The 13,739-nt window shown below is 44.5% G+C and overlaps 2 protein-coding genes across 5 annotated transcripts in view; one reads left to right on the top strand and one right to left on the bottom strand.

The window, feature by feature from the left end:
* Positions 1-2,000: 2,000 nt before the first annotated feature.
* Positions 2,001-8,142, bottom strand: CHCHD7 (coiled-coil-helix-coiled-coil-helix domain containing 7). Of its 2 annotated transcripts, XM_059043405.2 has the most exons (4): positions 7,948-8,142; positions 5,024-5,093; positions 2,881-2,979; positions 2,001-2,139 (listed from the first exon to the last, which is right to left on the bottom strand). In XM_059043405.2, the coding sequence occupies exons 2-4, from the start codon at positions 5,075-5,077 to the stop codon at positions 2,035-2,037; spliced, it is 258 nt and encodes an 85-aa protein (XP_058899388.1). In that variant the 5' UTR covers positions 5,078-5,093; positions 7,948-8,142; the 3' UTR covers positions 2,001-2,034. The 2 variants fall into 2 exon arrangements, with proteins under 2 accessions (XP_058899388.1, XP_058899387.1); XM_059043404.2 differs by lacking the exon at positions 7,948-8,142 and having other exon boundaries at positions 5,024-5,206.
* Positions 8,143-8,413: 271 nt separating this feature from the next.
* Positions 8,414-13,739, top strand: part of PLAG1 (PLAG1 zinc finger) — a 46,386-nt gene continuing 41,060 nt past the window's right edge. Inside the window, exon 1 of one of the 3 annotated variants that reach the window (XM_059043389.2) lies at positions 8,414-8,649. The gene's annotated coding sequence lies outside the window, so the exon portion shown is untranslated. The remainder of the gene's footprint in view (positions 8,650-13,739) is intronic. The other 2 variants (XM_067017043.1, XM_059043390.2) reach the window with 2 other exon arrangements.

Below are 13,739 nucleotides of genomic sequence, written 5' to 3'. Positions count from 1 at the left end.
GGAACTCTGATACATTGCAAAATGGTGCTGCCGTTTTGGAAAACAGTTTGCTGCTTCCTCAAAAGGCTAAGCACAGTTACCATATGACCCAGCAATTCAACTGTTAGGTATACATCCAGAAAGAAATTAATGTCCACGCAAAACCTCGTACACGGAAGTTCAAGAAGCAACAGGACTCACAGAATAGCCAACAGTGCAAACAACCCAAGTACCAATCAACTGATGAGTGTATAAATAAAATGTGGGACATCCATACAAGCGAAGGTTACTCGGCAGTGAAAGGGAATGAAGTAATGATACATGCAACAGGAATGAACCTTGAAAACATGAGGCTAAGTGAAAGAAGCCAGCCACCAAAGACCACATGTTGTATGATTCCATTTCTGGAAATGTCCAGGATAGGCAATTCTAGAGACAGAAGGTACACTGGTAGTTGCCTAAGTGTTGGGGAAGTGGAGGAAGGGTGATGTTAGGAGGAAAGGAACAGCGTGTGCTAACAGGTACAGGCTTTCTTTCTGGAGTGATGCCTCCTAAAATCCATTGTGGGGACAGCTGCACAACTCTGTCAGTACACTAAAAACCATCGCATTGTACACTTTAAATAGATGGCTTATATGGTTTACAAACTGCATCTCAATGAACCTGCTGTTAAAAAAAAAAAAAGGGGGGGGGCTAGGCCAGGACAAATAGCTACCGGATGAATGCTGCTGTTGGTACGTACCTTTAAAAGGGTGACATTAAAATTCCAAACCCTTGAACAAGCTTACTAGTACTGAAATGCTTCTTACACAGTATGTATTAGTTTCTTGTCAGCTCCTATTTTAATCCATCATTTTAGAGCAATCAGTACAAATCAAAGAATTTCTGAAAGAATCCATCTTTTACTCAAATAGAATCACATTTGGAAATCAAGATCATATGACTTAAAAACATCTGACCTGGGTTTTGGATTCAGACCAACGAGATGGATAGTCTGTTGTCAGCATCCGTTAAAATAATACTCTTGCTCCGGGACCAGAGGAAAAAAAGGGACACAAACTATTTGTTTTCACTGACTTTATAAGTACATTAAATCTTATCAAATAATGTTATCTTGTACAATTCTGTAAATGAAACAAACTGGATTTTAAGAGGCAGTGAGCGGGAGAGCTGCTACACAATCCACCCCGGTCACTATACTGAACGTTCCTGCTTTCACATCATACACTGAAGCTGAGCTCCAGCCTCATCCTGTGTTGCAGTCACCTGATGAGCCCCAAACCCTTCTTGTCCACCTCATCCTGCAAGTAGAAATCCTACTTCTGAAAGTATCACCTTTTCTTTCCATTACTGTGGTTCAAGGATACCACCCCTTCACAAGGTTGGCCAGTATTCACAGATCTGAGTTACAGAACCCTTTGACTAAGCCTTTCCTTAAAGAAAGAAAATGAAGAAAGCCAGTTCTTTTTCATGCCACTTAAGCCAACCCTGCCTTTCCCCTCTGCTCCCCTAACCTTTTTTAACCGAGGTACGTGAGTGAAGTCAGGGCAGGGATCTTACCAACGCACTGGTATTAGACGCCCACCACGCACCCAGCCTGGATTTACCTTCCCGTCTTCTCCCCGCCACTCAGTGCCCCACCTCACCCTCCAGGGGAACCGTCTACACAGTGCTCTCCAGATGTGGCTCCAGCTTTCCCTCCGTCATGCTGTCACTCACATCACAAGCACTGCTTCCCTTTCACCCCCATTAAGTCCTTCCTCGTTCACGACTTACTTCTCTTTCGAAACCCAGCAGCAAAGCTCAACTCTTCATGGAGTCTTTCCTGACGCTCCCTTGCCTTCAGGAAGTCTTGTAAACTTGGTGACACAGCACAGCCAGAGTGGCCTGCTCTCGTTATGGCACTGAGAGCAAACACAGAGGACACAGGGCTTCCCCTGGTGGAATCTGAGATCTGTCTGGGTAAGGCCTGGAAGGTCTTAAGAAGTTACCGTAACCACTTATTAAACATGTTCATCTGCTTCTGAGTTAAATAAACCACTTTAATGCAAACACTCAATAGGGCATCTTGCCCACTGCTCCCAAGATTACGTCTCTCTCTGCGGCTGTAGGCATAGACGGCTTCACTCCATTCCGTCTTCTCTGGATCATGACAGAATTCTGTGTGTATGTACAAAAAAGAAGAAACCAAAATCAGTCAAGTACTAAATGCTAATCAATTGCCAGTAATCTGCTATTGTGGTCTTCAGAGAGGAAACATAAAAAACCGAGTTTAAAAAAAACAACAGAGAATGAATTCTAGGACTCCAGATACTGTTTTCAAAAGATTATCATTAAACAGAAGTGATTATTCCCACAGGAACATGTTAACTGTAACTGGGGTGGGGACACACTTTGTAACTTCAGGCCCATCGAGAGGAGCTACGGAATAACAGCCAAATGAAACCAACAGGTAATCTAGCAGAGGGACAGGAAGTAGCTGGACCGAGGGCTCAGAGAAACAGAAATTATACGGCAACGCCTGCCAAAACTGGGACTGCGTGTGATGGCGGGAGAGGAGGAAGAGAAAAGGAAGCCCGATGCGTGCTGTGACGGGGTGAGTCACCCATTCCGCTCACCTCCAGAAAACTCCAACCGCAACGAGGCTATCACTTTAGGGCCGCAGACACTTATGCACGGAGGAAGACCCACCTCTATTAGAGCTGCGTTACACGTCGGCGGAGGGTGAGGCAGATAACGAGCGCGCCCAAGGATCCGTTAGGGCACACGGAGGACAAAGTCGAAAGGGTAAGTTTCCGACAGCCATCACTAAGGAAGGATTGTGGGTGCGAACAAACCTCAGGCTTCAGTTTCAAGCCGAACAGATGAGTTTTAACATAAAGGTAACCAAACTAGGCTTACCCAGAACTTCCGGCAGTTTTTGTACTTCAAGAAGTGAGTGGAACACTTTTCTCTGTCATAGTTATTTTCATCCATACATCTGGTAGAAGCATCAGATTCCTTAAATATGTAAGATAGGTATCATTTAAGAGGTGGAATGGCATCTAAAGAAAAACAAACTTCTGAAGCTGCTTCCCCCCCCCACCAGAGCAGGTAATGTGAAATAGCTCCTTTTTGTTCATTTGAACGAGCAGATAACGAACAGGAACAGAATGATCTTTCCAACTATCCCAGCATTCGTCCTGCTCAAAGCAGACATCTTCCTTTTCACAGTGGCGTCAGCTTTCTGAACATCTGATCACAGGAATTTGAGTCGAAGCACTGACTGAGATCACTTAACGCAGTAACCGTTCAATGAAGAGGCCGCGGCAAGGTGCAACGTGCTCAAGATCACGATGCAAGGAGCTCCCTGACGGCCCAGTGGTTAGGACTCAGCACTTTCGCTGCCGGGGCCTGGGTTCAATCCCTGCTCTCGAAACTAAGATCCCACGAGCCACGCGAGGCGGGCTGGAGCGGGGAGGGAATCACTGCTGTACATGGAAGCAAAATTCAGTCTCCCGACTCGGAGGGCAGCTCTCCACCCCTCCAAGTTCTCGCTTGGACTTGAACGTTTGAGTTAAGGTGGTTTCGAGAACCTAGGTAAGTTGCTGATGACTGGTCTGCATCAAGGCTAACTTCAATTAGCGACATTCATCTAAACGTATGTTGGGCTATCATTTGCTCCATTATGCACGTAAATACACAATTATGTAAGCAACTTTAATAGGTATCAGAACTATCACTTCAAAACCACACTGAGCAACACAGGGCTAAGAGTTCAGAGGAGGGAAGCTGCCACTTGGGAGTTAAATTGCAGCTATCTGAACTGGAAGTAGATTGGAGAACAAACTTCAAAGTGAAAGGCATGATCCTGAGACTCCAGCTAAAGGAAAGCTTTAAATAAAGGGGGGGGCTTCCCTGGTGGCGCAGTGGTTGGGAGTCCGCCTGACGATGCAGGAGACACGGGTTCGTGCCCTGGTCCGGGAAGATCCCACGTGCCGGGGAGCGGCTGGGCCCGTGAGCCGTGGCCGCTGCGCCTGCGCGTCCGGAGCCTGTGCTCCGCAACGGGAGAGGCCACAACAGTGAGAGGCCCGCGTACCGCAAAAAATAAATAAATAAATAAATAAAAATAAAGGGGAAGGTAACTTGCTTCACAGATCTAAGAAATATGGTCTAGCTGAAGAGACCTAGTAAAGCTGTTAAACAGATTTCATATGTATAGCAAACCTAATTTTCTAAGCCAAATTTTTTTTTTTTTTTTGGTGGTACGCGGGCCTCTCACCGTTGTGGCCTCTCCCTTTGCGGAGCACAGGTTCCGGACGCGCAGGCTCAGCGGCCACGGCTCACGGGCCCAGCCGCTCCACGGCACGTGGGATCTTCCCGGACCAGGGCACGAACCCGCGTCCCCTGCATCCGCAGGCGGACTCTCAACCACTGAACCACCAGGGAAGCCCTCTAAGCCAAATATTTAATGAATGTGTATATTTGGAAAATGCATATAGGATCAGGAATATAATTTTCATAGCACCAGTCCGATGACTGCATTATTCAAGGGTGACAATGCCACAAGAACCACTAATCTTACCAAATAAATGCCAATAAAACCTTATCATTACAACAAAATGTTCTGTTTACATGATACCTTTGTGAAAACCTTCAGGCTTTAAATAGTCTAATTCAGTTATCAGCCCTTATCCTCAGCCAGGCTGTCTCAGGGACATGATGAAATCATTGCTATCAAATCATAAATTTCAGTGACCATTTAAAAATACCTACTTTCCATCTTTGCATGTTTGGACTCAAGAATTTCCTCAGTGTTACACATGCTTGTCTACTATAACAGTGATGTTATACAAATTAGGGAAACTTAAGAGAGATAAATCCTTGTTAGCTAGATTATGAATATCTAAAAATGCTCTAGTGAAATAAGGACACACAGGCCAGGAATATTTCTTGTACAGAAATAACTTTATTTAAGAACTGCAGAAAACTGACGCCCACAAAACCAGAAGAAGCCTGTTTTTCCAACTTAATACTCATGACAATTAAAAGCGAACTGGCTTACCAACAAGCAAGGATTTATGTCAGGATCTCTCAGCCTTCCAGTTACCACAGACATCCTAACTGTCTTCTTCCTGCAGGCAGATGTTGGGGAAGAGTTACACAGTGGATGACAATATAAGCCAGTAAATCTCATCGGCTCCACAAGTACCTGAAAAGTTAATTCTGGCATAATGGTTATCCAGTGAGGAGCTCATATAACTTCTGTATTTTCAGAGTAAAGACTTGGATGTGATTCTCCTTTGCACTGACGTGTGCCTCAGCACAAAGGCCTTATTTAAGTTACTGAAGTGCATCTACTGAAATTTGATTACAATGTCCAGAAAGAAAGATAGTTGAGCTAAAATTTGGTTTTAGTTCACTCCCATTTCTAAAGGTTAAGCAATTAAATGTATTAACGAAACCTAAGAATACCGCATGCGCTCTATTACTTCCTTATTATACATGGATTAGCACACAAAATCAGGGTGGAATAATTTAGTACAACCCAACTTTAGCAAAAACATTTGTTAACTAAAGTACGTGAATGTCTACTCCATGGCCGGCCCCGGGGCGGCCAATATACCAAAAACAAAAACAAAACAAAGTTATTACTTAGCTGATGTTCTGAAAAGTTAAAAAAAGAAATCTGAAACGTAACTTCCAGGGGCATCTTCTATGTAACTGATACTTGCCAGGCTTGAAGGAAGTCAGGGAATGCTACTGTGGAGCATTCACCCTCCAACTACAGCCGTACACAGACACAGCTCTGAAGAAGCCTTTATCCATTAAAGATGATCACAGTTCTCTGAGAGCCAATTAGTGATTCCAAGTCAAGTCATATACTCATATAACAAGTATGCCGACTCTATCCCAGGAAAACTACTCCCTATAATGAAGTTAATTGAACTTGGTATACTATTATCTTCAAAGACATGTCATAGAAATGAACTAAAAGAGAAAACTTAAAAAAAAATCAACTAACTGTTAATTACTAAAAAGTAATTTTTTATTTCAACGTATTGGCATACTATCGATTAAGCCACCCACAAATATTTTTAAATACTCTGCACTAAGTTTAAGGAAATTACTCCTGAATGGTGCTCTAGCTTAACTGTCTTTTACCTAAAGATCAAAGGAGAAGCCAGCAAATACTGCAGTATGACTTACCAAAAACACCACTGAATAAAAACTGCATCCGTATAACCAGACAGAGCTCAGAACTTTTGTACAACGTGGTTTCTACTTTCCTTGTCCAAGATGGGACCATCAAAAAATATCAGTCATGTTAAAAGAAATAAAGTACATTCAGGAAAAACAATCAAACCCCACAAGCTCCTGAAAGGTGAAGGTATTCTGAATCTTGAGTCAACTAGTTCCGTTTCTCTATTAAGAGAAAGATCAGGATGTCCAGGCAAAAGGAGATAACCTTTGCAAAGAAGGATGGAAAAAAGTCTAATCATTCGGGGGTCTTTTCAGTACCCACTAAGGAATCCTTCTATTTTATGATCTTCACTGACCAATACATGAGTATACCTAGCTAGCGGAAACATCTTAGCAAAAAGGAAATTCAAGATGCTGTTCAACTATATGTAGAAGCTTCTTCCTCTCCTGAATACAATTCCTTTGCAGGCTTCACTTCTTCTTATGAGAGGTGAGAGCACTAAGTAAATTCACAGCCTTCCTTTCTACATCTGTCCTGTGCTGTGAGAGCAGACAACTCTGCTTAGCTGTTCATATGCCTTGGATATAATCTCAACAACGATCAGACGCAGACACAACTCAGGTTGCCTGCCTTCTGTGAAAGTGTTCTGCTTCGCATTTTATCATTGTCATGGGTCAGAAATTCTTTACAAGTAACACCGAGGTAACATCACATATACCGAAGCAGGTCTGCTGTAGGAGTTTATCCACCTTTCATTTCCTTTCCCTTCCGGATTCTAAATACAAGTCAATCTAAGTTTGGATTTCCGACTGTCACCTTCTTTGCATGAATCCTCATGTATCAACTGGAAATGAAGAGGAAATGTCAGTTTACAGTGAGGAGCGGGGCTGAAGTCAAGATCGAGTGTTCCGCCAGCGAGGCCTTATCTACTTAGTTTCTGAAGGTACCAAACAAACGTGACGAAAAGTTCTACTTGCAGGGGACAGTCAGAAAGAAACCAACGATTTGAGAGAGGGGCCGCAAAAGCACAGCACGTTTGAGGAATAGCTCTAAAATCTTTTCCAAAGGGCAAACTGCTTTAAAAAGTATTTCTTGATTTCCCACCCAGTGGTTCAGGTCGCCACTCCGAGCAGCTCTGCAAGGAAAGGGGGACGCGAACGCTGCTGCCCCGTCCAGCCCACCCCTCCCATGCTGGTCCTCGCCCAGGCAGGGGTTGCGGCCCTCCCAAACCGCAGGGCAACCGTCGGGAAGCTGAAACACGTCCTGCGAGGCCCTCGAGTCTTCAACCCACGGCTGGGTGCAGGCAGGCAGGGTCAGGAAGTCGCGGTGGCCCTGCGGAGGGGGCAGGGAAGGCGAGCGGAGACCCTGGAGTCAGGCAAGCCCCAGGCCCCGCTGCTTCCAACGAGCTGCCCGGCCCCCCGACGGCGCGCGCAGGTGAACCCACTTTGCTCCGACCTTCACCTTCAACGGCGCTCAGAAGGGCAGGGGGAGAGGAAAACGCAGGGAACTGGAGGCAGGGCTAGGCAGTTACGCTCCAAAGGCTGGGAAGAAGGGTGAAGGAAGGGCCGGGGGTGCCCAAGCAGGGGGCAACTTCCTCGTCCCCGGCCCGAGGAGACCCGTGTTACGGGGAGGATGTGACGGGAAGGGGCCCGCGCCCAGGCGAGGCCTGGTGGAAGCGGCCTCACGCCGGAGAAGCGGATGCGGGCCCCGCGGCGGCCCAGGCGCGCCAGTCCCTTCCCGCAGCCCGGCAGCCGCCGCAGAGGGAAGGGCGGGGAACTACTCACCTCGGTCGGCCGCTTCACCAGCGTCCAGGCCGTCTCGAGCTCCAAACACGTCAATGGCTCACGCAGCGGGACCTTAAGTAGCGCGCATCCCAACGTGCTGCCCCCGCTCCCCGGCGGCCGCCGGCCCAATCGGGGCGCGCCGCCGCCTGACTGACAGCCGAGCGGGGCCTGGCGCGGCGGGGGCGGGCAGGCCTCGCCCCGCCCCCGGCCGGCGGGAGGAGGGCCGAGGCGGGAGGAGTGGGCGGGGCGGCGCGCGCGGCCCCACCCCCCGCGCCCCCACCGCGCCGCGGCCCGCCTCTTAACACTTCGTCTTGATGGGCGGCGTGGCGGGCCAATAGGCGGGCCCAGCTGCGGCGGCGGCGGCGTCCAGTGGTCGACCCCGGGGCGGAGCGTGCGGGGGGGGGCGGGCGCAGCGGCGGGCGGGGGCAGGGGGCGGGCCGGCGGGAGGCGGGGGCGGCGGCCGAGCGGGCCGGGGGAGGCAGCGGTGGGCGCGACGTCGGCGGCGGCGGCGGCGGCGGCGGCAGCTGCAAGTTGGGCTGCAGGGGCAGCGCATACACTACAATGGCTGCTGGAAAGAGGCGTAAGGAAACAATTTCCAGGCCCGCCGCGTCCAGCCCGAAATATGAGAAAAAAATTTTTAGAAATTCCGCGGGCGGTGTAAAGGCGGCGGACGGGCCGGAGGGAGGATGTTAAAGCCCCGCGGTGAGTTCTCCCGGGGTCCGGGGCGGCGGAGAGGCGTTTAGCGGGAGAAATATCAGGGTTATTTAAATTATGGGACTCGCCGAGGGGGCAGAGGAGCCGCGGCGGCGGCAGGAGGAGGAAAAGTTTGTGCTACTCTCAGCCCCTGCTCAGGACCCCAGAGAGAAAAATAATAATAAAAAATAAAATAAAATCATTCAGCGGGGGTGCGAGGACTCCCGGAGTCGCTGCTGACAGGGCAGGGGGCGATGCGGCTGGAGACCCGAAGGTGAGGTCGGTGGGAAAAAAAAAAAACCCTTTATTCAGGGTCTGGAAAGTTTGAAAAGTTTTCCTCCTCCTCCTCCTCCTCCTCCTCTCTGGTGCTGTGAATATTGTGACAGCGGCAGCGGCAGCAGCGAGAGCGGAAGACATTAGAGACCCGAAAAATAAGGGAAAAATTAATATAAATTCAGTTTTACGAGTAAACTCTCCGCATTTTCCACCAAAACATCCCGGGGGAAGGTCGCTTCCCAAAGGGCCTGGCGGAAACCCGCAGTCGGCAATATTTGGGGGGCACTTTGAGTGACTTGGGGGAACTTTGCCCCTTTTTCAAAAGAGGTTTTTCTTTTTTGGAGAAACGGATTTGTTTTTGCCCTTTCCTCAGGTGGGCGAGTCGGGGTCGGGGTGCGGGGTCTACGGGGAGGTGTGAGCCCGGGGTGTGTGCCTGCGGGAGGAGGGGTGGTAAATGAAAGCAGGAGATCTGCACAGAGCAGGGACAGCTTGTTGTCAGTATCATAAACAACCAAAATGGAGGGAGAACTCAGGCATATAACCAAATAAAAATTTTTTAAAAATCGCAAAAAAATCCCAAAAAATCCTGGATGCTCCCCCTTTTCTCGCTCAAGGTAGAAGGATGAACCGCCTTTCCCCTGAAGCCCATTTTGACTTTGCAGGGACCAAGGAGTTAATATTTATTTATTTTTTAAAACTTTCGAAGGGCAAAAGCCTTTTATAACTCAACCGACAATGAGAAAACGTGAAAATCCGATGCTCGAGAAGGAGGGGGAGGGAGGGGGGAGGTGGTAGTGCAGAAACTGCTAAACTTATTGGTAATGTGGACTGATCTGAGATAAGATAAACACTATATTTGCTATTTTATAACTCTCTTTTAATGATCGTTGCGGGGTTTCCCCCCCCCTCCGTTGGAAAAAAAAGTGATGCCATTTTCTTAATAGAGTTAATATGTGTGATTGGAAGAATAAACCTTTCCGGCTTTAGATGGCATTTTCGTCGCATTTATGCTTCAGGTTTTGTTGGTGGCTCCCTCGTTTCTTCAAACTAGGCTCTACAGAGGAGGGGTGGAGAGGTGATGCTGCACACAGAGGCTGGTGTGCGAGACTGGAGCACCTTTTGGGGTGGGGTGGGCAGTTGCTGGGTTTATCCCTTCCTGACACGTTTGCTTCACCTGCTCATCCTCAGGAAAGAATGTTCAGCTGAGGTTTTCTGGTTTTACGTATAGAAAAGGATGGTGCCTCTTGCATCACATTGAAGTTAATGGGAAAGTGCTGCTGATGTTGGTTCCACGTGGGATATGGGACAGAGCAGGGCATTTTAAAGGGACAGCTTCTCTTTTCTTATGGTTTTCATCACCTACACAGAATCCCTGCATGAGGACCAGAAGCAGAGGTTCTGGGAGGGTGTGGTGATGGAAGAGTCTCCTCTCTCCATTACTCAAATGCACCCACCTTTAGCAGTGATGGAGGGAAAGGAGGGGTGAGCAAGCCCAGCAGAAGATGGATATTGTGAAGATCAGTTTGTATCCAAGCTGTTCTTTTGTGTAACAAGCCCTCCCAGGAACTTTGCATGTTACATTGCTTTGCTTTGGAAGCTGACTTTGGAAGGAATTGTGGAAAAATGGGACTAGTTTAAGGTGTGTGGTGCAATGGTATATAGCATTATTGAACAGCTATGAATTCTGTGCAGTGAGATCAAAGAGCTGTGTATGCCCATAATGTGATTTTACAGCCATTTTGTAAAAGCTGTAAAATACCTAATATTCAATTTGGCTTAAGGTACATAGAGGACTTCTGGTTGAAAACTGCAGACAGAGTGGTGGAGATTCTTTTACACTGTAAGCAGGAGACATTTCTTTAAGGGAAAAAAAGCACATACACCAACACCATGGAAAAGTTTACGCATACCCATTTTAAAACCCCATCCTATACATGTGCTGTAACTCTGCGCCTTTGAAATGGAAAGGTTTTAAAGTCGTGTGACCTACCAGTTTGCATCTTTTAAGTTGAATTTATTTGTGTTATTTAACAGGAAATGTTTACTGATCATAAACTACTATTGACTCTAATGGCTTAGATTTTCACAGTATTTCCAAAATTTAGAATGTGTAGGTTGTTTGCTGTCCTCTATTGGAGATTGAGGTTAATCTCAAATAGAATTTACTTGTGTTCCATTTTCCACAGGTATATGAAGTTTCTGGAATAGATGCCTATTTTCCCTTGTTTTTATGATTTATAGAAATGGATTAAAATTAGGGCTGGATTTTTAGACTTCTTATACAGAATATTTTTTCTTGCCATACTGTACAAATTATTATTTTGAAGTCCAGTTTGTGTTAACCTGTGTTCACCTCTGAGCTCTTATGTGCACCTTTCTGTAAACATCTCCATGACAGCATTACATTGCTGTAGTGTGGTTTCTGATTTTGGAAGCAATTGCAACTTTCTAAGAACTCATTAAAAAATTAATCCCATGAACCACTGTTAAATCAAAATTGATTGGAAAGTGATTAAACTGTCAATGGAGAAGAGAAACTCCCCCCGCCCAAATAATCTTTCCAGAGGTTTCAGAATGCCATTAACACTTATAAAACCTTTGAAATTTATCTTACATTTTCATTGTATTTTGGCTCCAGACAGTTACATTGACTATAAATGGTCAGAATTCAGCTATGTGTTTAAAATAAATGAGACTTTTAGATCTTGAATAGTTACCACTTTCACAAACTAGATACTAATATCAGTAAATTCAGTTTCAGTAAAAGTGAAGGGAAAGTATTTCTTCCAGTTACATTAGACCATTGAGTTATTGAGCTTGTTTGGACACTTCAAGTTATGATGAGTTTATTGTCAAGCTAAATAAAAGTGCTGGTATTGTGATTTGTTTTCTATCTCACAAAGATTGGTATGAAACTTACTTCATGTTTGGGTTTTACACAACTAGTCACTTTTCTGAATCAGAAAATGCACTCAGAGCACACAAGTATAAACCTGTAATTCCTCAGAGTCTTATTTAGATAGAGCATAGCATGATTACTAATTTGAATTGATTGTACTGAGCTTTTTTAATGCCTAAGAAATACTACCTGTTGAACATCTTTTTTCTGAAGCTACCATTAAATTGTACCAATTTACAGAAATAAGCTAAAGTTATTGTATACTCAAAATCTTTATTTCAGTTAGAATCAGAGAAACCTCATAGGCTGAGATTCTTATTTGAAATTTATATGCCTAATTTTGCTGTTCGAAATTCTAGAAGGTATTTAGCTGCTGTGGAAGATGATTTATAAATGTGGGCTGATTCTGACAAAATTCAATACCTGCATATTTATTATAACCTAAATATTTTACTAAACAGACATCTTACAGTTAAATAAATTAAGGAATATATTTTTATCAACATAGTTTCAACATTTTAAGGCTACTCTCTGTTTTAATATCATACAAAGGTGTTCTTTTTCTTTCCTTTGTTTTTAACATAATCCTGGTTGTCACTGTATACATTTTGGTTTGGTATTCTGGAAATTTTCCTTTGTAAGGATTAAATTGTTATTTGCTTAATGAAATACAAGGCTCCTGTCATTGAGATTTGAAAAGCCTGAGAACTGAAACATGTATCTATAGCTATCTTGGAAGTTTTGTTTTGATATTCATTTGCCCCTTAAGCTGTGTAATCAAAATATTGGTTCCTTCCAGGAATGTTTTAATGTTTTTTATTTAGAATCTTGTTCTTTGGAAAAATAATAGATATAAAAAATTACCTGTTACACACAACGTGCACACACACACACACACACACGCACACACACACCCAAGAAAAAAGAACAAAGTTCTACTGAATAACTTTACTTACACAACCTGGGATACTTGTTCTTTTTGATGTGTTTCCAAATGTATAGGAAATAAATAACAAATTGTCCTCTTTATGTTGATAACCTCTTAGATTCTTAAGTTATTTGAGTAGGGAAGAGTTTCAGAAGAAGGAAAGAACAACTGAATCTGTTCAACACAATCCAAGATAATGAATATGTTAAAGGTAAAAGGGCTAAAAATTGTCCCTTGAGCCATTTTCTGAATGCTTTCAGAACCTGATAAACACCTTATCTGAAACATCAAATACTTTAAAAATATAGCAGACACTGAAAAAGAACAAAAATGGACCTTTGATTTCTTTAATTTTAACAGGAATTAATGTAGGCAGCATATTTAACCAATTAGTAACTGTTTAGGTAGCCTTGGAAAAGTATTTACAAATAAGTTAAATGTGAGGGCAGGGTACATTGGATTGATGAACTGTAAAGTTAACTATGATTTTAGAATCCACGCAGGGGAATTCTTTCCCATTGTACAATAAGACCACTTTGGAGGCAACTAATTTTTACTTCTGTATGTATTTCAGTCCCTCATTTTTTTTTTTTGAAAAGCCTGAACCTGACATCTACTGTGTTACTACTTTTCATTTATACAGGGCAATTTTTATATCTCATTAGCAAATTTAATTTTTAAATTTAATTTGAGAAATTAAATGCAAAATTTGAGACCATAACATTTTATGAAAGTATTGGTGTGTACTCCACATTTGAAGTTATGAGAAATATACATGTGTGACAGCCTGGCAGAAATGATTGCAGGGCCATGATTTGATTTTTACTTTGAAATCACTTGGCCTACTGCCCAGGCATTTGCATTATAGTCTGGGTGCCCACCTGTCTCCACCTTGTCCACCAAGGGTGGTATTGACAAGGGTATGGTGGTGAGGAACTGCCAAAGGTGCTTTGGTATTTTTGTTTTCTGGTTTTGTGTATGTACTGGTGTTTGTTG

Source organism: Kogia breviceps, chromosome 17 (assembly GCF_026419965.1).
Source record: "Kogia breviceps isolate mKogBre1 chromosome 17, mKogBre1 haplotype 1, whole genome shotgun sequence".
Taxonomy (NCBI): domain Eukaryota; kingdom Metazoa; phylum Chordata; class Mammalia; order Artiodactyla; family Physeteridae; genus Kogia; species Kogia breviceps.
Note: the sequence above shows the minus strand (reverse complement) of the source record. Positions and strands in the feature narration are given on the sequence as shown.